The sequence below is a fragment of the Monodon monoceros genome, unplaced genomic scaffold (assembly GCF_005190385.1).
Source record: "Monodon monoceros isolate NGI ecotype Baffin Bay Population unplaced genomic scaffold, NGI_Narwhal_1 Super_Scaffold_13, whole genome shotgun sequence".
Lineage (NCBI taxonomy): Eukaryota > Metazoa > Chordata > Mammalia > Artiodactyla > Monodontidae > Monodon > Monodon monoceros.
In genome coordinates, this window is record NW_021703769.1 from 4,429,445 (window position 1) to 4,454,135 (window position 24,691).

General features: G+C 60.9%; 1 protein-coding gene across 9 annotated transcripts in view; it reads right to left on the bottom strand.

The window, feature by feature from the left end:
• Positions 1-6,967: 6,967 nt before the first annotated feature.
• The window catches only part of STX16 (syntaxin 16), a 54,136-nt gene continuing 36,412 nt past the window's right edge, over positions 6,968-24,691 (bottom strand). For 8 of the 9 annotated variants that reach the window (XM_029220180.1, XM_029220182.1, XM_029220178.1 and 5 more), the window contains 11 exons: positions 23,976-24,161; positions 23,222-23,392; positions 19,291-19,380; positions 18,759-18,840; positions 16,974-17,116; positions 12,258-12,335; positions 10,004-10,104; positions 9,162-9,285; positions 8,663-8,839; positions 8,305-8,415; positions 7,059-7,784 (listed from right to left, as the gene is read on the bottom strand). In XM_029220180.1, coding sequence (XP_029076013.1) covers positions 7,626-7,784; positions 8,305-8,415; positions 8,663-8,839; positions 9,162-9,285; positions 10,004-10,104; positions 12,258-12,335; positions 16,974-17,116; positions 18,759-18,840; positions 19,291-19,380; positions 23,222-23,392; positions 23,976-24,161 — 1,422 coding nt within the window. In that variant the 3' untranslated portion in view covers positions 7,059-7,625. Of the gene's footprint in view, positions 7,785-8,304; positions 8,416-8,662; positions 8,840-9,161; positions 9,286-10,003; positions 10,105-12,257; positions 12,336-16,973; positions 17,117-18,758; positions 18,841-19,290; positions 19,381-23,221; positions 23,393-23,975; positions 24,162-24,691 lie in introns of all 9 variants that reach the window. The other variant, XM_029220179.1, reaches the window with a different exon arrangement.

Consider the following 24,691-nt stretch of genomic DNA (forward strand, 5'->3'; position numbering starts at 1 on the left):
TTTTATCCTGGACATCTTGTTTGTTTGTGTTATGTGAGAAGACTGGATCCTGTTAAAAACGCCCTGGAGAATGTGGGTTTCCTTCTCCTTTTTCCATTTCCTCCTCCCCCTTCCCTCCCCCATCCTCCTGGTTCTGTTTTAGCAGCTGGGTTCACGCTGCAAGCTCCGTCTACCTTCTGTGGGCACTGGCTCCTGTCCATTCAGCTGCCAGGCTCCGGTGGTGCTGGTTTCAAATGCCCACATGCGTCCCACTCAGAGGTCAGCATGGACTTGAGTGGTGGTGTCTCGGGTCTCAGCTCTGCTGACCTCCCCAAGCCCCTGGCCCTGGGACCGAGGCCTGTGCAGCTCTGTTCCCACAGGCACCCCATCCCCCCAGCCATGGGCTCAGCAGGACTCAGCTGGAGGCTCAGGGAACCCTCTGCCCAGCTCTGGATTTCCCTCCCTCTGGGCAGCTCTCTGCTTTCCAGGTCTCCACCCTGCAACTCCAGCTGCCTGGGTCCTTCCCAAATCCTCAGCTCTGTCCCCCCTGTCGCTCAGGAGGCTCCCTGGGCTCTGATTGGGTTCCTCCGGGCTGTGATGCAGCCAAGAGGCCTCTGGGCCATCAGCTGGGGCAACTGGGCAGGCAGCTCATCGCATTTGCTTCCTTTCTCTCTGGGATAACCCTCTCATGCTGCCTGTTTTCTAGTGTCTGAAAAGCATTGCATTCTATACGTTTGTCTGTTTTTCTCACTTGCTTAAGGCAGGAGGTAACTCCAGTTCCACCCCTCCAACCTGGCTGGAAATGGAGGTCAGACCCAGCCCTCGGGAGGTGTTAAACACTGGCTTTTTGCTTCTTTCCCGGCAGAACACCCCCTCCCCCAACCCCGCAACTGCATCACCATGGCCGTCGCCTGCTGGGCAGCCCAGAGCTCCTCTCTAACACACCCACCCGTAAGACTGTGGCTTTCTGGTGGAATTCCTGCCACCCCAAGGCTCCAACAACTTTCTACTGTTGTCACTCTCCAGTTTCTTCAAATTGTTGCCTTGCCCGCCATGGGTCTTCCACGGCCACTGGCGCCGTCGGGACCCTCTCCAGGTGGACGTTTTTAACTGACGGCTTAAGGGCAGCTGAGTAGGGCACTGGGGCAGGTCATGTGACCGGGAAATGGCAGGGGCAGTGCAGGCAGGGCCGCAATACCTGTCCCACTCGTGCCCTGCGGGAGGACAGGAACGTGGCGTCCACGACTGCAGAGGTGGTGATCAGCTTTTAGGGCCAGACACCTGGGAACCGTAGCCCCTAGGATGCTGGCTCTCACTGGCCCTCCTTAAACCTGGCCTCCACAGCAACTCGGTTGATCCCAGCCAACACTGCGTGTTGACGTGGGTTCCCTTCTGCGCATGGGAGGCGGGGGGCAGGCTTCTGGTGACCTGCAGCCAGAGGGCTCTCTTGAAGGTGTCAATTCAACCTGCCTCTCACCGGCACAAAACACCTCCACGGCTCCCCTCGCTCTTCGAATAAAAACTCCGCTCCCGCCCGTGGCCCGCGAGGCTGTGCCTGCCCGTCACACTCCCCCCTACCCTCTTCCCCACACCCCTCTCCCCCTTCCAGCCTCGCTGGCCTCCTTCCCGCTCCTCCAGCTTGTCACGGCCTTTCCCACCACAGGGCCTTTGCACACGTGGTTCCCTCTGCCGGAAATGATTTCTTCCATCTTCTGCATCATTTAATACTCACTCATCCTTGCAATCTCAGCTCAGATAGCACTTCCCCAACTAGCCCTCTCCCCAGGGCCCCCTCTTAGAGCCGGGCCGTCCCCTCTGCTGTAACTGTCGTCTGTGGGCTGTTTATTTATAGCCCATTTCCTTGCCAGAGCTGGGGAGGAAATGGGGCTGCCTTGTCTTCCATCCACAGGAGGAAACGGCGCCTTCCTCGGGGGGGCCCCAGCAGGCTGGTGGGACTGTGCTTTGCCAGGCCCTTGCAACCCTGGCTGACGACTTGCCTACACACACAAAAGAGCCCTTGACAGGAGAGAGAGGCATGGAGGGCCCCCGCCCTGCACGCGGCACCTTCTCCAGGTTCCCAGGATAGCTGGCAGGAGGGAGTGCAGGGCGCTTGCCTTCCATGCTGTCTTCTTGGCTCGGGCGCAGACGATGGCAGCTCCCACGCGTAATGGGGTCCCTCTGCCGTGACGACTCTCCTCGTGCAAGGTGGCCGGGCACCTCCTGTTGTCATAACACCAGGAAACCCTGATTTCGGAGACCTGCTGTACCTCCACCTGGAGCACCCCTTCCCTCCCCACCTTCAGACGGGGAAACCGAGGCTTGGGGGCCGGTGAGGGGCCGGGACAGGCTGGCCGTGTCCACCGTCCTCCTGTGCTGAGCGCCCGCCTTGGGCAACTTCACAGTAGCCTCTGGGTGCTGGGAGCACAAGGACCACAAGCCTGATGCCCGCTGGCCTCTTAGGCCTTAAATGATGCTCAGGTGCGCTGGGGCAGGTGGGAGACGTGTGCGCCGGCCCAGGTGCAATTCCAGGGCTGAGTGAGGCCCGGGTGGAGGAAGGGCGCACAGAGGGCAGAGGGCAGAGGGGGGATGCTGCCTGGTGAAGACCCCAGACTCCCCAGTGGCAGGATCCTTTGTCACCCTTTCCTCCGGCTTCGGGGACTGAGGGGCCCCAGGTGAACACAAGGGTCATTCAGCCCATCTTAGCAGGGAGCCCTGGCAGCCAGGTAGGAGGGAAGCTGCCCCATGCCCCTGGCTGGTTTGTTTCTCAGCATCGTGTCTCCTTTCCCTCCACCCTCAGGAATGTGTCTCTGGTCAGGACCGTGGAAGCATCCGGCAAACACACGGGGTGTTACACAGACGCGGAGACACGGGGCAGCTGGTCCAAAGGCTCAGCCTCGCCAGGAGCGAGCCCGTGTAAGTGTCCCCTCTGCGCGCCGGGCACGGGCGGGGGCGGCAGTGTGCGGGCTTTTCCTTGTTTAGGCAGCACTTTCCCAGGCGCATGGTGTCCCTAGGACACAGGTAACTGGCTAACCGGCTCCAGCTCTCAAGCCACAAAACAGGCAGGGCTGGGGTTTGAACCCAGTTCTGCCAGCCCGGAGCCCGTGAGCAGCACACTCAGCATCCGGCCTCTCAGATCACAGGAAGCCAGAGGGTCCAGGGCCACTTGACAGATGGGGAAACTGAGGCTCAGAGCCCGGGGCCGCACGCACAGCTCCGGGGGCATTTGGCCAGTGACGGGCCCTGTGAACTGGCCGCTTCTGTCTGGCCAGGCTCGGCCTTGAGCATCTGTGGACTCACCTCCTTCTTCCATGGACGGGTGCCTACCGCGAGGGCTGCCAAAGGTCAGAGGGCTCTGGACGGAAGGCGGAAATCATGCAGCAAGAGCCCGGCCCCCTGGGCTTGAATCTCCCGCCTGCCTGACACACGCACGCGCGCGTGCGCACACACACACTGGCTTCCGTGCTCCGGGGTAGGAATAAGATAATGTGCCCTGAACGAGGCAAATTGCTTACAAGATGCTATTCTATTAGTTGCTAATGACATCTCCATGGTTGGTACAAGAAAGCGAGTGTCTGAGGTGGGCTTGAGGGCCACTTCCGGCCTGTGAGCCGCCTACAGCTTGGGCCCCCTGGGTGCTGGGGGCAGCCCACCTCCAGCTTCCCACAGGCCAGCTCTGGCTCCCCAGCTAGAAGCTGGCCCCCCCAGGCTGCAGGCTGGGAAGGACCCCACGAGAGGAGTGCGTGTCTCACGGGTGCATACAGGTGGCGCTTAATAAAGATTGCTGGCCGAGGAAGCCGCCTTCAGGCCATCCCCACGCTGGACCAAACACGCTCGCGGACGCCACAGAAACTCAGCCAACCCATTAGAAGGAAGGGACAGTCAGGCATCTCAAGGGAGGCCACGGTCACGGAGTTGGGGAGACTTTCTAAGCTGACTCGGGGAGGGGGCAGGGGGTCTGAGCCCCGCAGAGTTTCTCACGCAGCCAATAGGAACTCACGGTTTCAGACAGAGGCCCCTCGTGTTTGAACTATGCTAAATGCAGGTGACTGTGAAGCAGGGCCTCTGGATTCTTGTCTCTTTGATTTCCTGACTGAAGAATCCTCCCTGGACTCATCCCCAAGGCTCACAGGACCACAGAGAGGCCCACCGGCTGGAAGTTGATAAGGGCCCGTCCTGCCCTCACATCCCTGCCCCCGGCCTCAGATGACGCTGCTGGGGCAGACAGGGGGTCGGTGGGGCAGGATGGCACAAGGCAGCCCCCCGCCCCCGGGCCCTACCCGGCGGCCTAAGGCCCCATGAGCCCGCCTGGCTCGGGTGCAGGGCTGAGCGAGCCGCTCGCGGGTTGACACTGTCTCTCACGTGCGTGAGTGTGCCTGGTACTTTTCCAAGGGCTTTTAAACGCATTATCTTGCTGGAGGCTCATTTGAGGCGAGGCCCCGAAGCCAACTGGAGAACAGCTAATTTACTGAATCCCGAATGGAGAGGAAGCAGAAGGCGGCGTGTGTTTTTGCTGAATCTCAAACCAAAGCAACCTTTTGTTAAAGAACAAACAAATAAACAAACTGCTGAGCATCAATTTGCCAGGGAACAGTGTGAACAGAGGCTCTGGGCAGGGCGTCCTGCAGCAGATGCCAACCCAACCAACGTGGACTGGGGGAGGGGGCTGGTGGGGTCGCGTGGATGTGCTCCTGGGGGCCCCGAGAGCTCTTAGGGGTGCATCAGTGTGCACCAGGGGACAAGGTTGAGCCTTCCAGGGAGACCACAACTACCGGCCCATCGGGAGGTACTGCCAGGGGCCGGCTGGGGAAGGGGCCTCCAGGTGGGGGGCCCCTGAACAAGGCAGGAAAAAGGGGTGCATTTTGGGTGCAGGGCCAGGCTGCGCCTGAGTGGAGGCTGCATTGCGTATGGGGAGAGCCGGAGAGCGTTAGAGGTTTCGTTTCCCTGAACGTCCATCTCGGGCCCATCCGAGGCAAGTTCCCTGACCCGGTCACCTTGGGTGACACTGGGTCTTCCCGAGCCTGCAGACGTCCCCAGGGCCTGATGCTGTGTCTCCTGCACAGCCCACTCCCACAGGTCCTGGGACGTGGACCGCCTGGCCTTCTTCCGCAAAGCCACAGTCCGGCTGCAGCAGCTGAGGCCGGCGGAGGCCCTCACGGCCAGCCCGGCGGCTGAGTGGCGGGGTGTCCAGGAGTGGCGGCCAGGCTGTGACCAGAGCCGGGGCTGCGGCCAGGACATGGAGCTGGTCATCTTTCACGACAAAGTCAGCCCCCGGAGCCTGGACTTCCTGGCAGGATACGGGTAAGGCTCCCCCGGCTCTAAGAACCTGCCTCGTGCCCTGGGCTCTTCAGAACCTTCCGGTCCCTCCTCACCCTGCTCCCCAGAACTGCCCCAGGAGGGCGGGGGGGGGGGGGGGACACAAGCCCCTGTTCCCTTGGCCTCAGAAACATACCAAGACGGTGGTTTACTGTCTGTCACACAAGCCACTAGCAGAAAGGGACATTCCCACCGTCCTGTCCCTCATTCCTGTCTGCAGGGTAATAACGTGTGTCGCTCCACAGGTGCCCGTCACCCCGCCCTCCAACCCCAGGCGGGGGCTGGAACCCCAGACCCACCCACAGGAGGCCTCGGGGGCCGTGAGCGGCTAGCACTCGTGCCCCTATACAGCTGGGCTGAGTCGGGGGCCGTGACTCCTCTCCCGGGACAGCGGCGCTGACGGCTGCCCCCACCCAGCCTCGTCAGGCTCTACGTGTCGGTGGTGATGGTCGCGGCCAAGTTCATCCACGAGCACTTCCCCGGCATCGCCCGGTCCATCATGTACGACCAGCTGCCCGACGTGGTCCGCGTGCTCGGGCTCTGCGCTGCCGTCTTCCCGGTCCGCGAGCTGGGCTGAAGCTGCAGCTGGAGCAGAAGCTGCTGGCCAGGCTCAGCTTCCTGTACCGCTCACCCAAGACCACGATCAAGTGGACGCACCGGCGCCCGCCGGCCCCCAAACACCCTGTTGCCGGGGCTCCAGAGGGGCCATGGGAAGCAGCCGTCACGTCCTCAGGCCCTTTGGCCTCGAGAAGCAGGGTCTTTGCCTCAGCCCTGGGTCCCCCTGATGCCAAGCCCTTGCAGCTGCTCCCCAGCTGAGTCCCCGGGCCTGAGGCCGCCTTTGTGCCCGCACAAGGGAGACTCAGTTCCTCCCCGGCTCCCTGACCCTGCATCCTGCAGCCTCTGCGGGGGGTGCGGGGGGGGGGGGGGACAGTGCCAGCTGCCTGGAGGAGGAGCTGGGCCACCTCGGTGATCTCTGGCTCCTCCAGGGCTTCTCGGGGGAAGCTGGAGCGAGCTGCCTACTTCAAGACCATTAAGCGCGCTAATGACCCGTGAAGGCTCCTGGCCCCTCCGGCCCCTGCGCCTCCCTGAGCTCACAGCGTGGCCCGCCGAGCGCCCTCTGACCACTACTACTGCGACTTAACACGTGGGCCATGGTTTTCCCAGTCGGGGCTGTGCCCACGGCAGGCAGTCATTAAATACGTGCTTGGGACCAAACCCAGAAAGAGTCACCTTGACTGTCAGGGCACAGCTGGGGACGAGTGTCCTGCAGCCACGTTCTCGCCCTCCTGTCCCCGGCAGAGGAGGCGTGGGCAGCCGCCTCCATGCCGGGTGGGGCCCGAGTCCCCGATCTCCTCCGCTGGGCCCAGGTCAGGGGTCTCCCTGAAACCTGGCCAGACTGGGCCCTTCAGCACCTAGGAACATGCCCGGGGGGGACCTTCACTTGAACCCGTACAACACTTGTCTCGTGATGTGCTCGGGGGGTCGGGACAGCCTTCCCTGCAGACTGCAGGTCGTGGGAAAGCCCTAAGAGCCCGAGGAGTCTACACTCTGAACCCTCAGATCCAAGATGGCCCAGGCTGTGTGCAGGCCTGGACCCGAGGGCCCCAGGGTGCTCATCTGTAAAAACGAGGTTGACAAGCTGCATCTCAAAGCCAGATGCTGGTTTGGGAGAAGGTGGTGGCATCCCGGAGCCTCAGGCCCATGGGCAGGCGTCAGGGTTGCTTTCTAAAACGGGCTGGAGAGAGAGTGAGACGGAGGCAAAGATGTGATGTGGTTCAGCCATATTTAATTCCACCCCCAGTGAATTCTAAGGGGCCAGAGTAGAGCTTCCTCTTGCTCCATAAAATTGGGTCACCGAAGTAAGTCACCTCCATCCTTTCAAAGGGCAGGGCTGCCTGGAGGCAGCGGCAGCCCTGGCTGGAGCACGGGCCTGGGCTCTCTGTAATGTGGGTGCCACGCGCAGGGCCCGGGCTGGAGACTGGGCCACGGCACCCACCGTGGACACGAGGGCCGCGCAGCCCAGAGCGTCAGGGCCGCGCACGCATCCTGGGGCCCGGGGTCGTGCGGAGGCCCCAGCAGGGAGCGCGGTCTGCAGAAGCTGGCGGCGAATCAAACAGAAACAAGCCCACTGCTGCCCGCACATCGCTCCCCGGGGCCCCCGCCAAACCCTGAGCTGCCTCCTAAGCCTTACAAGAAGGAGCCCTTTCCGTCACCACGACAACTAAAAACAAAACAAACCAAAGTTCATCTTAAGGTATAATCTTCCAATTGCTTACAATTAATCAGTGCAAAGTGAGGTAAAGAGCCCAGCGCCGCCGGGCGGGGCAGCCGCGTCACACGAGCCTGCGCTTCTTGGAGTCCCTCTCCGCGTCCTCCTCCTGGGCGTCCACCTCACAGCCTAGCGGGGACACCAGGTTCAGCAGAGGGTCCTCAGAGGCCCGGCCGAAGAGTGCCAGCAGGAGAGCCACACCGAAGCCCGTGGCCCGCTCACCCTGTGGGCGAGGGCAGTGGAAACACGTGCGGCCGAGCCACAGCCGCTCGGCAAACCGCAGCCGGGATGTGGGTGGGGACTCCTGGCTCCCGGACCAGGGCGTCTGCCCCCCAACATGCCCCACGGCCCCCTTCTCTGTCCCACTACACTCCGGGCCGGTGGGCAATGGGCTGGTGGACACGGCCCTGGGCTCCCTGCCTCCAGCCCGTCTCCCTGGGGTGGGAAAGGGCGAGACCGAGGGCCCTGGGCCTCCTGCCGAGGACAGGTCGGCTGGGACGGACTCCACGGAGCAGCCACGCTGTTCCCAGGGATGAGGAGGCCAGAGGTCAGGGGGACCACAGCTGGCCGTGTGACCCTCACACACAATGTTTCCGATGAGCTCAGCCTGCAGCTTTGGAGCCAGAGAGGGGCTCTGGACGCAAGAGAGGGTGAGGAGGGGCCGGGGAGGGGAACAGAGCAGCCGGCCGGCCAAGCGAGTCCTAACGGGGGGAGGCGGGGGCACCCCCGGGGCCTGGACTCACGGCGTGCACAGGCGCAGCGATGTCCAGGTGGACCCAGACCCCGGGCCAGTCGAAGCCGATGTGCGAGGCGATGAAAAGGCCGGCGCAGGAGCTGGGGCCGTTGTCCCGGTCCTGGGGCAGGAGGACGGCCGTGACCCTTCGGCACCCGCTCCACCCCACCGTCCGCAGCGAGCGTGCGGGGAGCAGCAGACAGTGACCCCGAGGGCCGTGCCCGTGGCTACGGGCTCTGCCTTCACGCCGGGCGAGGGGGCGCCGGAGGCAGAGCCCGGATCTGGGGCCTCGTGGGGGGTACCCTGACCTGCCCTGCTGCTGCTTCTCGGGGTCGCTCTGACCCTGCTCCGCCCTGCTCCACACCTACCGCCACTGAGTTCTTCATGTCTGCCACGGCCGAGGTGAACTCGCTGAAGTGCAGCTCCGGGCAGTAGACGAGCGGGTGCACCAGGTCTCCGCACTGCCGCCCGGCCTTCATGCAGGCCGCCTCCCACTCGGCGCTGTTGGTGAGCACTGCCGCGTGGTACTTGCCCGTGGCGATGCCCTGGGGACGTGGGGAGAGATGGAGAGAGCCGGCGGGGAGGGTATCCAGGTCGGGGTGGCAGGGAACACCCAGGACAGAAGAGGGACCAACAGAAAGTGAGGCAGCAAGACAGCGAGAGAGGCCTGAGCGCGGCCACCTGGGGGACGGTCCCTGTCCTGCCCTGACGTTCCCGCTGTGGTCCTCGGGCCCTGCGCGCCTGCACCCCCACGGAGCCCCATGGGCCAGCTCCGGCCCCTTATGAAGATGAAGGGACAGCAGACCCCGCCCCTCTCAGAGTCAAGGTGGCCTCCGGCTCCTCGGGGGCCGCTGCTGAGGGCCCCACCTGAGCTCCGGTCAGCGTGGCGATGTCCAGGATGATGTCAGCGCCCAGGTCCTTGCACGCGTAGGACACGCCATCCGCCAGCACCAGCCTGCCCTCGGCGTCCGTGTTGTTGATTTCCACAGTCCTAGGGTGCAGCCGAGACCCCACTGAGAGCCCCTCCTTCCTGTCCCCGACAGAAACGCAGCGCCAGGGCCACGAGCAAGGGGGTCCGGAGCGATGCCCGCCCCACCCCCCCGCTCCCGTGCCTCTGTTTCCTCATCTGTCAGATGGGAGAACAGGGTTGCCTGGGTAAGTGAGGGGAGGCGGCGCCTCTCGGGGTCACCCTGGGGACAGGCGCCCGTGGGAGGGCTGGGCGGGCGAGCGGACTCCGCTATTCTGAACCCTGGGCCACCTGCTCCGCCAGAGGCTGCCTGCTGTGACTTTCAAGTGTCTCCTCCTGCAGCTGAGAAGGAGTAGCCCAAGGGCTGATCTCAGGGAGGAGATGCAGGGAGGGCCCCCCAGCTGGGGGTCTGGGGGTGCAGGCTTCAGACACCCGAAGGACAGTAAGCCAAAAGGTCAGCAAGGGCCTGTCCCCCTAAGGCAGGGTGGGTCCCAAGCCCCTGCGGGGCGCCCGACACCTCGCGCAGCGACACGGCCACGCTCGCGGCCACCCTGGGACCAAGTGGCGCTGCCCAGGGGCTCCTGACACAGGGCGTCCTCCCCACTGCGTCTGGCCCTGGCCGGGGTGAGCTGGGCGTGGCCAGGGCTGCCAGCCGAGTCTTGGGAAGGGCCACGAGTTCCAACAACAGAGACAACGTGAGGGGGGCAGGCACTGTGAGGTGGGCGGGCGGGGTCGGCCTTACTTTCCTGAGTACAGCAGGTGAATGTCGTCCGGCCTCGTGGCGCTGGGTCCCACCGAGTTTTCAGCCAAGCAGAACACGGCATGGAGGGTGTCTCTGAAACCCTGTAGGGACAAGGGCGGAGGCTCCAGGTACAGTCTGGGGGTGCCGGCAGTGGGGGAAGGATGGGCCGGAATTCCCCTCTGACCCACCAGGACAGCGACAGACAGACAGACAGGCAGACAGGAGTCCAGGGAGCGGCGAGCACAGCCTCCGGCACTCCCCGTGGTCCTGGCGGCGGGCTCTAGACCAGGGGTCCGCCACCAAAGTCCGTGCAATGCAGCGTTGAGCCCGGAAGCGGGGCTGTGCGGCCGGGTTTGAGTCCCAGCCCGGCCGCTCCCCAGGGGCCTCGCTCAGCCCTTGTCTCCCGCCCACACAGGGTGGCCAGCGGTCACAGGCCCTCACCACACAAACCTGCCGATCTGCGGGCTTCTGAGGTTGGCCTTTTATCTCTGGTGTTTCCTTGTGCCTACCCTCAGGTCGTGTGTGCTGTCCCTGCCCGGTGGAGTCCACGGGGACACAGTGACCCCCGCCCCCGTGTCCCACCACAGAAGCCCTTGCGTGGACTCACCTCCTCGCTCCCATTCTCACCACACTCACCTCTGGTTTTAGCATCTGTTGGTCATTCTCACCTGAGACAATTACTACACTGCTGTTTGCCACATGGTGGTTTTCTATTTCTGTCACTGGTACAGTAGGCAACCGGGATTCTGCTGTGAATAGATGACTATGCCTGCCCGTGTGACGTGGGGATACTTATTCTATTCTGTGGGTTACGATCCGTCTCCGTCGTTAAGTGTTTCGAGGCTCATATTGAGGCCCGCTCCTTTCCTTACAAAACCAGTTTCAGGCGGAGCCTCCAGGCTTCGGCCCCTGCGGGGTGGGGACCCTCAGCACCCCACGGCAGCACCCTTGGCGGTGGAGGGTCCAGAGGGTCCCGAGACCACTCACGGCCGCCAGCTGATGAACCGGCGTTAATTGCCAAGCAGCTCCCTGCACACAGGACGGGTCTACCTGCTGGGGCGCCTCCCGGCCGGCTTGTCCAGATGCCAGGACAGACCCTGCACGGGCAGTCACCCGGGCCCCTCAGCAAAGACTCCGGGCAGCGCGGCCACGTGAGCTCTCCAGACACTCCCCCACGAGCTGACAACAAGCAGCGGCCAACCGCGGCTGGGCCTTTCCCCTCGCATCCCTGTCGAGCTCATCTACTGAGGGGGCGAGCCCGGCTCAGCCCGCAGGGCCCCAGGCGGGCAGCTGAGCTGGGTGTGGCCCCCAGGCCGGGCCTGCGTGTGCCGAGCAGGGCGAGGGGACGAGGGCCAAGACCCCCTCCCCACCCCACCCCTGGCTCCGCAGAGGGGGGGGGGCACGCACTGCTCCTCGGGGGTCGGTGCCGTGGCCGCAGCTCTCCCTCCTAGGGAGGACCCCCGGCACCGTCGGGACGCAGGCCGAGCCCTCCTTCCTCCCGGACTTCCTGCTCCCCTCTCGGGGGCAGAAACTATTTGCCAAAATCTTTTCACTGGACGTCCACCCCATGGGAGCCACACTGCTCAGGTGGACCCTGTCTGTGGGGAAGGAGAGCTTGTATCTGGTGACACGAAGGGCTGGGCTTCTCAGAAGCGCCCGAAGGAGCCACACTGAGAGGTAAGTGGCCCTGGACAGCCGGTGTGCGCCCACCCCCCTTTGCTGGATAAACACCCTCTACAACTCCAAACGCCGGGGAGCAGCCACTGCTGCTGGCCCCCTCAACAGGGCTCCTCTAGCTCAGGAATCGGGTTCCAATCGTTGGGCTCCACGAGGCCTGGCGTGCCCTGGGTGGGGAGTGCAGGGCCCTCCGGCTACCCTGGACGTCTGTGCTCAAAGTGGCCACCCAGACTACTCCAGGGCCGACCCCGGGCCCCTTCCTCCAAACAGCACCACGGCCCTCCCCAGACCCCGACCCTGAGCACCGGACCCCGAGTGAGGGCGGGCAGGCCGGGTGGGCAGTCCGCTCCACGGCACCCTTCCCGTTTTGGTCCGGATGGGCGAGGCTCTCAGAACTCAGCGGGGACCCGTGAAGCCAGACGCGCAGGCGAAGGTGACATGCTCGGGTGGAGGAGCCCGAGGGGCCCAGGGCTGGGGTGCAGAGGGAAAGGGGCCAGGGGGCTGCAGAGGCTCAGGAAGGACGCGCGGGGGCGCTCTGGGGAGAAGGGCCGCGAGGGGAGGATGGGGCCGCACCCACCTGCTTGACGGCGGCTCTGAAGGCCCCCAGCACGGCCGCGGCGCCCCCGCAGTCCCTCTTCATCCCTGGCATGGTGGTCTGTGGGTGGCACAGGGGGACGAGAGAGAGGTGAGTGGATGCTGACCCCCCAGCGCCAGGGCCCCCGCCGCAGCCCGTACATCAGGGCCCCGGAGGTGCAGGACCTGGTGCCCACAGAACCCAGGAAACGCCACTGGTCACCTGGGGTCCCCTAGAAGCAACGGGAAGCAAGGGCTAAAGATGCCGGGGTGCCTCCGGCTCGAGCAGAGCTTTGGGAGTTACTGAAGGGAACTCTGCGAGGGGGGAGGGGGAGGGGGAGACGTCCAGAGCTGCCGGATTCGCCGTGACCTGGCTCCTGGCTAGGCCATGACCAAGTCCCCCTACCTTGACCGCCCCGTCCGGGTTAATGGGAGCTCTTCCCAAATGTCACCAGTCACTGTGACATCACCAATCCCACCCCCACCCTGAGGATACCTGCCACCCGCCCCAGCTGGCGTCTCTGGGGTGACGGGTCTAATGGGAGGATCACTGGAGACAAAGGCGCCCTCCGGCCACAGAGGCAACACGATTTTCTTTAAGCTAGCTGAGAGCAGCTACGCATTTTTACATTCCATAGGTTCCCAACACTAACTGACAGGTTCATATTTTAAATTAACAACAGGTCATCGGATGTAAGGATTTGGGATCGAAAGGTGCCAAGAGATTTTTCTGAACCCTTATTGGATTACGTGAGCCTCGAGTTTTAATGGAAAGTATCTTTAGATATAAACGGAGCTGCTTTTACAATTGAGTGAAAATGACTCAGCTAGTGCTACTGAAACCAAGCCATCTATTTTGACCTAATCTGCAAGAAACCACAAGATTGTTTAAATGGAAAAACAGGGCCTCAGACCTAGAATCAAACCCCTTGCAAAATGGCCACACAGAAAACGGCTCGAGATGGTCACTGAAACCCCGTGATCCCCCGTCACGGGCAGAACAAATGTCCCACCAAAAACGCAGCTCAACTGACTGTGTCAGCTTCTCGGACCCCACCCGTCGTTCCTGTTTTTATAAGAGAAACGGTTTCCATGGTAACGCCTTGGTCACTGGTAGGCTGACACTTGCACCAAGGGGGCAGGGGCAGTGATGGCTGGAGCCGTGGCCCGGGGCCCCACGGGAACTGGCGGTCACCGGATTCATTTCCAGGCCTTCCGGGAAATCAGGCACTGCTCATTTCACTCGAGTCTTCTTGCTGGAGCAGTAAATGATTCACTTTTCAAAATCTCAGCCGTGGGGTACAGCCGTTCCCAACACTGTCTGTGATGAGATGGAAGGTGCCGGGAAGGCCCTGCTCTCTCTCCCCGACGCCCGGCAGTCGGTCACGGCGGGTCGGCTGGAGCCCAAGTGGGAGCGGGCACTGAGTCTTTCCTGAGCTCAGCAAGCCTCTCTGTTCTTGCAAACACCATTGTACTTGGAGGAACCACTGACACATGCTGGGGATCTAGACTCAGGTATCTGCAGACATTTTCCCCAAAACTATCAAAGTGAGCCTCTCACCTCCAGGAGGGCACCGGGCATTGCTTGGTGCCAGTGGTAAAATTTGAGCTGCCAAGCAAAAATCAGAATTTTGGAAAACTTGTATCTGCCTCCATGATGGCTTCCTAACACTCACCTTTTTACATGAGATAGACGGTGATATTAACGAATGTGGTTTTGAAAAATATTATATAATGAAATGTGTCAAAATCTGGAGGTTCCACATAACTCTGTGAACAATATTTTCCAAATGACCCACATCACGTGTGATATGATAAAATCATACATTCAAAGTTCAAGACAGACCCCGCAGGTTTCAACGTAGCAGAACATCAAAGCTCACAGACGTGGTTTCAGATTCCATATCGTAACTAACCTTTCAGAAGCTCCCACCTGTCGAGTTTTGGTGTAATAGCAAAGAGGAATGTCCTGAGTTACCTGAAGAGGGTACTAAAATGCTTCTCCCTTTTCTAACTACAAAAGCACTGGGGCCAGATTTCCTTTCTGTATCTCAACGAAAACAGATCACAACAGACTAAATGCAGATCACAGCTGTCTTCTATTAAGGCACACATTAAAGAGCTGCAAAAAAGTAAAACATTGCCACTCCTCTCGGTAATTTTTTTTCGTTTTGGAAAATACAGTTCTTTTCATAAAACTGTATTATTTACAATGGTATGCAATGGGGTCATATTGTTATTTTTTAATGAATTAATAAATATCTTAAAAATTTCCCAGTTTTAATTTCTAGTAGGGTAAATACCAGCAGACATCACCCTTATAAACAAAATCTCTTTGGAATCAATACTTGTTAAGACTGGAAGGGGTCCTGAGTCTAACACACTTGAGACCTGTTAATTCACGCTGATCCTGATTTGCCTTGAAAACCGGGGTTGTTCCTGCAAAACTGGGAGAGGGTGCCACCAGCAAAATGACTAATTTCCAGGAAGCCCTGCTTCTCACTCCCGCCCTCCAACAAGCCACCATCCAAATGAGCCTGAAATTCTGCCCCCCAGAACTCAGGGCAAGAGCCCCCATCAAGGGTGTGGGCGGGGAGCCAGCACCAGGTGCAGCTAGAGGGGCTCACCATCGGCAGAGAATTTAAAATGGTAATAAACCGACCAGAAGTCAGTCTGCCTGTTGTCATCAGTGGAAAAATATTCCTCCTGCTGTTGGCTGAAGCGAGCCCTAATCACATGAATAAAAGCTTCAAGTCCACCTGTGTTAACTCCTACAACACTGACTCCAGCAACACTGTCCCACATGGATACTCATCACTGCCGGTGGCGCAGACTCCGCGAGGTGCCCTGGTTCTGAGTCGGGCTCCGGAGGCGGCCGGCCGGTCAGCGTCCACAGCGCCTGTGATGGCGAGTTCCTGCCCTCGGATGGTGCGCTCGGAGTGAACCCCAGGGAGCAGCGAGCCTCTTTGCTGCCCTCAGTCTCGGGGAACCACTGGAGTCGTGGTGTTTAAAATGTTTTTACTCCACAGACGTCTGAAAGCTGCTGGACTTGATCTCAAAGGACCGGAGACACGGATGCTATACCAATTTGGGGAGTTTCTTGGGAAATGGGATTCTTAGCAGTCTCTGCCGAGGGACCCTACTGTTGGAGACTTTCCCTGAGTATTTGTGTATCCGTTGCTTCATGGGATAGAAACTCTTCAAAATTAAAATGAATTGTGTTGTTTTGGATCAACTATGAGTGAACACAGACTGACCAACCTGGTACCTCTGTCTAGTGAACACAAAGACGTGAAGATGACCAATTTCGATAAAGTCATTGACAAATCCCCAGAAGCTAAGGCCTGACAGCAGTGTCTGAGGCTGGCATACATCACCACGAGAGAATAACGTGGAGGCATCAGTTTTTTCCTATCAAAAATGACATTAATGCTATTTTCTTTTTTTCTTTGGCCGCACCTCACAACATGCGGAACTTCCCTGAATAGGGATCAAACCCACGTCCCCTGAAGTGGAAGGTGGAGTCTTAACCACTGGACCACCAGGTAAGCCCACATTAATGCTGTTTAAAAGTGTTAATGGATGACTGTTTTCTTTATTTGTACTATAACATTCATTTTTAATTTTTTATTGGCATGATAACATGTATGGAATTCAATGAAAGGGAATTCACTACTGGTGTTTGGTTTTTTTAAACATACATTATTTGTTTCATTTCCCGATTAGTCCTGAAAGTAATTTTGTTGTTTAGAAGAGGAGGGATGTTAAAAAAAAAAGATCATCTACTCTAGGTACCAAATACAGAAGTGCAAAAAGGAGCAGCACAAGCCCTACCCTGAACAGCAGCTGACCCTGGGGTGTGACGTCAGAGGAGCGACAGGGAGTGGCGGGACCGGCCGCCAGCCGGAGGAAGGAGGCGCACCCACAGGAGCAGCTGCCGCTTAGCTCCAGCAGGGCGCCCCCAGGTGCCAATGCACGACCAGCGCTGCCAGGTCCCCTGAGGTTACAAAAGGTAAGAGACCCAGTCCCGTGAGAATTCTTCCTGTTTTTAAATGCTGGTAACTAATTCGGATTTTAAAACACCATCTGGGCCAAGAGGACGCGTCTGAGAGCCACGAGGGCTGCCAGTCGTCAATGTCTTCCCTGCGCGAGCTTAGCTCGCGCTCAGCCGTCTAAAAGCTTCCTCTCCGGGATGGCTGACTCTCCTCTTCCAGTTTCGCCCTGGAGCCCAGCCCGGGCCTGGAGCACCTGCATGTGGGATGAGCAGATGAAGACACCTCTCCCCCTGCTCCTGGTGCAGGGCAGGCCCCTGGGCGTGAGAAGGGGCCGCCCTTAAAAGGGACTCTGGGACTTGCAGCCTCCCAGCAACGCTCCCAGGCGCCTGGCTCCTGGGCCCAAACTCCCCTCCCTTTAACCAGGGCATCTGCTTTCCGAAGGTCTCGTGAGAACCACCACTAAGCATCCTCTTGGGGGACCTCAGACGGTCGTGGAGACGGTGGGCGTCTCCCCAGGCCCCTTCCTTCTTCTCCTCCAGATTTTCTGTTTCCTGCCTCCTGTCTGAAGTGCGGGCGTGAAATCGTCTGCCTCTCGGGGGACTGGGCCCCACGGCCTCCCCCCTGGACGCCCCGACTCCGAGGCCCAGGAACCTTGCTCCTTCCTCCAACGCCCGAGAAGGGGCCCTCCCACCCGGCCCCGCCCGAGCCCCAGCCCCGCACCTCACCTTCCCCTTCATGCTGAGACCCCCGGTGTCATAGACGATGCCCTTGCCCACCCACGCGATGGTCTGGGTGGCTCCGACCGGGGTGTGGCTGAGGACGGCTAGGGCTGGGGGGTGGAGGGCGGCCTTGCCCACACCGTAGATCCCTAGGGAAAGCACAGGACACGTCAGTGAGGCGCGGGCTGGACCCAGCAGAAGACTCCCGGAAGCCCCCCAGCAACACTGCTCTCCCCCCGAAGTAGCCACTGGCCTGTGGACGTTCCTCCCGGAGAGCTCCCTGCCCCCTCCCGCCCCCTGGCCGGTGTGGGATAGGGGAAGGCAAATGAGTTCACTGCCCTGGGACTGCAAATGAATTCTGCACGAAGTACTGTGAGGCAAGAAAACCCGCTGAGAAAAAAAATATTGTACCATTCCCAGAAAGACGTGAACAGGATTGCAGAATGAAGTGGTTTCTGGATAATTCTGCAAGGCCGCTCCAGCCCCTGCTTGCCCTCCCTTCCCTGACCTCTCTGTGCACTCAGGAGGTACCTCCCTTTCCGACCTCGCTCCCACCACTGCCTCACTGTTGGTTCCTATGCCCTATCTTTCTCAAGAAAACTGTGGCTTGCTGTGGGCACAGCCCATGCCTCACAGTCCCCCAGTAATCGAACTGCACAATCGTAGCAACCAGGATAAGAGGCCGTAATAGCTGCCTGGCAAACTGCTGCTCATCCTGCAAGACCCGCTGCCAACGCCACCTCCTCCGTGAAGCCTTCTGACTGAACGGCCTCTGCCTCCACTAACGTGTGCCCACAGACTCTGCCTCTGGGCATTCACGATCGTGTGGATCCCCTCCCCAAAGTGTGGGCAGGACGGCATGTCTCAGTGCCTCCGGGTGTGGCAGAGATGACAAGACCACTTCCAAGATTAGGTGACAGAAGAAGACCTCGCCTCTATGTTGCTCTTTCTTGTCTCTTGTTCGGAGACCTTGCTCTGAGAGAAGTAGTTGCCACGTTGTAAGTTGCTCAAGGACAGGCCCACAAGACAAGGAACAGCCAGTGGGGCCCAGAGGCCTGCTGGCAGGGCCGTGAATGAGCCCTGCTGGGAGCACGCGGCCAGCCCCAGTGGGGCCTTCAGATGACCGCAGCCTCGAGAGAGACGCTGGGCCGGACCCAGCTAAGCCACGCCCGATTCCCCCCCTACAGGACTGCAAGACAAGGGACACGTGTTGCTTTCGGCTGCTACCTTCTGGGGTAATTGGCTTTGCAGCCTCAGATAACAACGACAGTGACCTTCCCAGCTCCTGTCCTAGTCACCGCACCTCAGTGCCTGGGAGTTGGGGGAGGACAGGCCTGGCAATGAGGAAAGGCTCTCTGAGGAGGTGGCCAAGACGTGCAGGGTAAGACGGCCCCGTCGTGAGACTGTCTCGGGGGAAAGCATCCCAGACAGAAAGGGCCGCAAGTGCAGGCCTTGATGTAGACGTGAACTTGTGTATTCGAGGAACAGAAAGGCCCTGCTGGGTGAGCCGGGGAGCCAGGACGGCAGCACGTGGGAGGCTGCAGAGGGAGTGGGTGGGGGAGGCCTTGGATCCTGAGGCTTCCAGGATCTGAATCAGAATCTGAATCGCTGCCTCCTCTCTCCCCCACAGATGGTCTGCTTCCCAGGGTCTGGCCTCGGGGCTGCACACGGGCTGGGTTCCTTCAGAGCGAAGCTTGGGACGACACACCATGCAGCCTGGTGCCCCCCTGCCACCCAGGTACCCCGGGCCGCTCCTGAGGCCAGGATCTGCGAGGACCAGCCCCCACCCACCTCCAAATCCTCTTGTCTTCAGCTCCTCGTCCCGGATAACGGTTGGGACGATCCCCAGTTCTTTTCCAACTTTCTTAATCTCCTGGATGGGTTCATGGAAAAAACAACAACACACAAACACGTGAAGACGGCTTAAATCAGGGCGAGGCCAGGGCCTGGGCCAGGGGTGAGCAGATGCCTTACGGTGGGAGAGGGATGGGCTGTGATGCCGTGGCTTTGACTCTTGGCTCTGAGCATGATTAAACCCAGGAGAGGCGGCTCCCCCTCCAAACTCTGCGATTTCCTGCAGCCCATGGCTGGAGTCCTGCTGAGGGGCCTTGGGGAGGAAGCTCTGTCCTCCCTCCACCCTCAGCTGAGGCCTGGGGGCCCCTCGGCTCTGGGTGGACGGCAGGACTCTGCCCGCAGCAGCCCGCGGCTTCCCCAGACGAGGTGCAGAGACTGTGGACCATCCCCCCGCAGCCCTGGGTTTCCTGACTCTCCTTGGGGTCTACCGACACCATCCCAGTCCTGGCAGGACCCCAGGGCTACGAACCTCGAGGAAGGTGTCTGTGTTCATCTCATTGCAGGGCGTGTCCACGATGCGGGCTGCCAGCCGCACGCCTTCTGTGGCGCTTGTTAAACACTAGGAGAAACAAAAGGCCGTCACTGGGGCCCTGGGACCAGGTGGAAGGCATCCCTCCTCATCCAATGGCCAGGGGCCCAGAGGTGTCAGAGGCACATGTCACCCGGGAGAGGTTGCAGGGCTGCCGCCAGGGGAGCAAGGGCAGGTAGAAGGGAAGCAAAAGTTTGTCCGTGACCCTCCAGCCGTCTACATAAAGTCCAACGCAGCTCCAGAATCACAGAGGAACCCTTCAAGTCTGGCATCCTGCCCGGCCTACAAGGGGCCCACCTTGCTTTCTAAACCTCATCTCCTGCTACGTACGCCCCTCATCCAGGTGGCAGGTGGCCCTCCTGCCTGCCTCTGAACACACATTATGTCTGGCCTCTGCCAACCCCCTACCCCCTTCTCAGGAGGAGGTGTTGCCCTCTGTTATGGACTGAATGTCCTGAAGCCCTGACCCTCAATGGGGTGGTATTAGGGGGCTTTAGGAGGTGATCAGGTTTCAACGAGGTCAGGAGGGTGGGGCCCCATGATGGGATAACTGCCCCTAAGAAGAGGACATAGCGCGCTTCCCTGGTGGCGCAGTGGTTAAGAATCCGCCTGCCAGTGCAGTGGACATGGGTTCAAGCCCTGGTCCGGGAAGATCCCACGTGCTGTGGAGCAACTAAGCCCATGAGCCACAACTACTGAGCCTGTGCTCTAGAGCCCGCGAGCCACAACTGCTGAAGCATGCGGGCCTAGAGCCCATGCTCTGCAACAAGACAAGCCACCGCAACGGGAAGCCCACGCACCGCAACGAAGAGCGGCCCCCACTCACCGCAACTAGAGAAACCCCGCGCGCAGCAACGAAGACCCAATGAGGCAATAAATAAATAAATAAAATAAATAAATTTATGAAAAAAAAAAGAAGAGGACACAGCAAGAAGGTGGTGGTCTGAAAGCCGGGAAGAGAGCCCTCACAGGACCCACCGTGATCCTGGACGTCCTAAACATGTGCTATTCAAGCCCCCCGTCTGTGGGCTGTTGTCATGGTGGCCTGAGCAGACCAAACGACTCCCCTTCTGTTGCCAAGATCCCAGCTACGCTTTGAGGTACTTCTCAAAGGCCATATCCTCCAGGAGCTTCTCTGGATCCTCCCAATGGAGAAAAGGTCCCTGGGCCCGCTGGGGAGGTGTTTTTCTCACGTGGGCCCCATGTGAGTGTCACAGCCCCCCACCCTTTTTCCTGGTCGTCTGATGTGACACTGCTCTGGCCACAGGGCCAGGAGGGAAGGACACAGACAGACCGGCCTTGCGCACCGACCCAGTGACCAAAGGGCAGCAGGAGCCTGCCACCGGCCACCACGGGAGGCACTGCAGAAAGGGCACGGCACACGCAGAGGTCATGCTCATCCCCTCTCCCCTCGGCTGTCCACGTAGCAGGAGATGAGGTTTAGAAAGCAAGGTGGGCCGCAAGCGTCAGCCGTGACGCTCAGCTTTGCCTCCTGCCCCACCTGGCCCTCCAGCACCCACCTCCAGGGCCTGGCTGCCTTTCCCTGTGCAGGAAAGAGGCAACATCAAGAGAGAGGCGCAGCGTGGGTCTGGCGGGGGTGAGGACGGCACCCCGTTCCTCACCGCCTCTTCCAGCGCCGCAGGGACCGGGAGGGCAGGCTCCGGGCCCACAACGGCAGCCCAGCCACCTCTCAGGCTGTCCCGAGGCAGTTAAACCCTGGAGCCTCAGAGGCAGAGACTTGACAGCTCAGATGAGAGATGTGCCGTGTAGCCCCCGCTGCCTGTCAGCGGGCTCTCCCCCAGGAGGGTGAGGGTCTCTGTCTGTGGGGCACCTACTGTGCACCAGGCTCCACACTAGACTCTGAATTCAAAGATGTCCAAGGGACGCCAAGTCCAGCAGAGAATCACAACACATTGTTCCATTAGATGCCACAGAGGAGGAGGGTAGGAGAGGCCACAGACACAGGGTCTAAGTGGTCCCCGTGGTGAGGAAAAGGCCAGCCGGGGTGTCAGAGACTCATGTGCTCACGATCCAAGACAGAAGAGAAAGAGGGCTGACGGACGGTGGCCGCGGTTTAAGCCTGGCTCTACCCCATGCTGGCGTGGCCCCGGTAAGTCACTTAATATCTCTGAGGCTCAGTCTGCTCAACTCTAAAGTGGGGAGAGTTAACAGAACCCATTTCACTGGGCAGTTGTGAGAATTAAGCGTGTGCGCACACGTGTGCTCGGAGCAGCGCCTGACACCTGACAAGCACGCGCAAAGCGCTGGCCCCTGCCTGGTTGTGAGGCAGTGGGAAGCGGAACCGGAGGGGGGAGTCTGGAGGCAGCGAGGCCAGTTAGGAGGCTGCCGCCATGGTCCCAGAGAACAGTGGGGTGCAGGTGGGCAAAGTAGGTGGGATGTAGGGGCCAGGGAGACCCTTCATCACATACAAAGCCGGTGCGGGGATCATTATGCACAGGACCAGGACCCTGCCCTCCGGGGGCTGGGGGACTCCGACTCCAGCGCAGGGCACAGAGGCTAAACTCAGATGCGTAATGTCCGGTGCAGATGGCTCTCGGCTGGCAAGAGGGTCTGGCAGTGTGGGAGAGGCCGGGCTAGCCAGGATGGCCAGGCCTCCCCGAGGAAGGGATGCGGGCAGAAGCCGGACTGAGACCAGGCAGAACCAGAGCCGGAGGGGCCCTGGAGAGGGACCCTGGGCAGGACTGGGCTTGGTGAGGCCAAGGGACAGCAGGAAGCCAGTCCCTGTGGCTGAGGGCAGGAGGAGAGGGGCTTGGAGGGGCTAGAGGATGCTCAGGCCTCCAGCCCCAGCCCAGACCTCAGAAGGAACTCCCTGGAGCTGGAGGGAAGGAGTGATCATTGGTGTCCAACTGCAGGCTGGAACCCAGGAGCACTGAAACCACCCAGAGAGGAGGGAGTGAGGCCAGAATGCTCCCACGGTTGGGGGGCGGGGGGCGACCACAAAGGGAACGCGGAGAGGGCGGGGCAGGCGGAAAAGGTACGGGGAGGAGAGAAGGCTCAGGCTCCCGGCTGGGCGGGTGCCCTTCAAGGAGGGATGACCAGTGCTCAAGTCAGACAGATGTGGCCCTTGGAAAACAATGTCAGGAAGGGGGTGGGCGAACTCCATGCTGGTGGGCTGAGGGGGGAAAGGGAGTTAAGATAGGCAGAGCAATCGGACCATGGGAGGTGAAGGGAAGAGAAAAGAGGAGCTGTCTCAGGACGGCAGAGATGAGGCACATGGTCTCCTCCTGGGGGAAAGAATCCCGGTGGAGGGGGAGCAGTTACAGACCTGGGGGCACAGAGCGGATGAGGGGCTGCTCAAGGGGCCGGAGACAGAGCGCCGGGTGAGGGAGGGGAGGGGAAAGGACCACCTGAGTCTGGCGGTTGGAGCGGGGGCTGCAGGTGGGGAGGGTGAGACCACAGCACCACTGGGCTGGGAGGGTCACCACGGGAGGGAAAGCTGGCATTCGGCCCACACGAGGACTTCTAGGTTGGAAATCACTTCCAGCCTCGCCGTGCCTCAAAAGGATCAAACGAAGGAGGATCAAATGAAATAACATATGTAAAAGCGCACCATAAAGGGTAACGTGATACATACACGGGCAGGATTATCAGTTTCAAAACATGGAAGCGCCTGGCGCGGGGTAGGTGCTTGACCAACACTGGCTGAATAGAACCGAACCCTGAGAACGAACGAGACCACCCTGGGGAGCGGGAGCCCGCTGCCCGGCTTTGGACAGGCCCCGGGGGCCTTCTCGGGAATGCCAGCAGCCCTGTCCTGTCCTCCCAGGGAGCGGGAGAGAGAGCTCTGCCCAAGCTGGGGGGCGGTGGGGAGTGCAGCACAGGACCCCGGTCTGAACTTCCAGACACCCACTTGCAAAGTGGACACTTCCACTGGCCCGTTGTCTTGTCCCACCAGGAAAAACTCCACTGTGACGGTCTTCTTCTCCGGGCGCCGTGATGCCCCCGAGCGTTGGGTGAAGAGTGGGAAAGCGCGGGCCAGGGCACAGGCCGAGGCGAAGGCGTCTGACCGCTCACAGACCATCTGCAGCACAGAGAGTGGAGCTGTGGTGAAGGGGAGCGAAGCGGGGTTGGGGCGGGGGGATGGGACCCAGGGCCCAACCCATGGGAGCCGCCATCAGGAAGTGCTAGGGCCCCAGAGCTGGGTCAGAGGCCACTGTGGAAACAATCTGGACGGAGATGCCCCAGCAAAGCCATCATCCCAGGGGCCTTCCCCGGAATCACTGTCCCACGATGTGAGAAGAAAACGTCAGCCACCAGATGGGGTCAACTGCCTCTCGAGACAGGAAGGCAGGACGTGCAGCGCTGCACAGCGGACGCAGGCTCAGGAAGCCTGGGTCTGAGTCTCAGGTCTGCCACCCAAACTGATCTGGGGTAGACCGTTCCGTCTCGGGACCCTCGGTATCCCCGGCAGCGGTAAGGCCGGGGCTGCACGGTGCGGTCGCGGCAGCATCATCCACACCGGGGATACCGTGGGCCGGAGTGCTCTGCGGTCCGGAGCGCTCTGCGGTCCGGAGGGCTGAGCCACAGGCCCCGGCCAACAGGCCAGCACGCAGCGACCCGAAGCTCGGGGGCCCGTGCGGGGCCAGCCCCTCAGAAGAACTCACCAGAATGCACCGATGGGTTCCCGGCGGCAGGCAGGTCCGCACGAGCCGGGTGACGAAATGCGCGGCCGAGGGGCTATTGTGCCGGCTCACCCTGGAGGGCAGGGCGGCCACGGTGGCGTAGTTCAGGTAGAGGGGACAGCTGTCCGTGGGGCTGGGGTTGAGCGTGCTTAGGGCAGCCTGCCAGAGCTGCATCAGAAGGGGAGACACAAGACAGACACCAGCCTTTACAGGGCCGCCGGCCAGAGCCCTGCGCGCAGACGCCTGCCTCACTTGCTAAAAGGGCACTTTTGCAGCCTCCCCGCGGCACCCAGGATCCCTAATTAAGAAGTGTCACATCTCACTAGATAAGCGCTGTGTGCGTATGCTGGCACGCGTCCACCCTCGTGGGATTAAACAGTGGGGACTTAAACGGCCAGGCTGGAGGCTGCTCTGCTACAAACGCTGGAAACCTGCACTGGGGTGGGACGCAGCCAGGTGCCCCTGGAGGGGGGCGGGCGGCACCGTCACAAGGGCTCTGGAAGGTGGTGTCAGGGCCGCGCAGTCTGCCGGGGCCCGGCCCCTCGAGGGCAGTTCCTTCGCGCCTGGTCGAAGGACAGGCCAGCTCTGCCCACGAGCCTGCGGCCCGGGTGGGTGCGGGGCACGCGCGGCCTCCGGGCGGGGCTGCTGGACGGGAGCCCGCTCCTCTGCTTCCTGGGAGGCGGGCGGCCCCGGGCCTC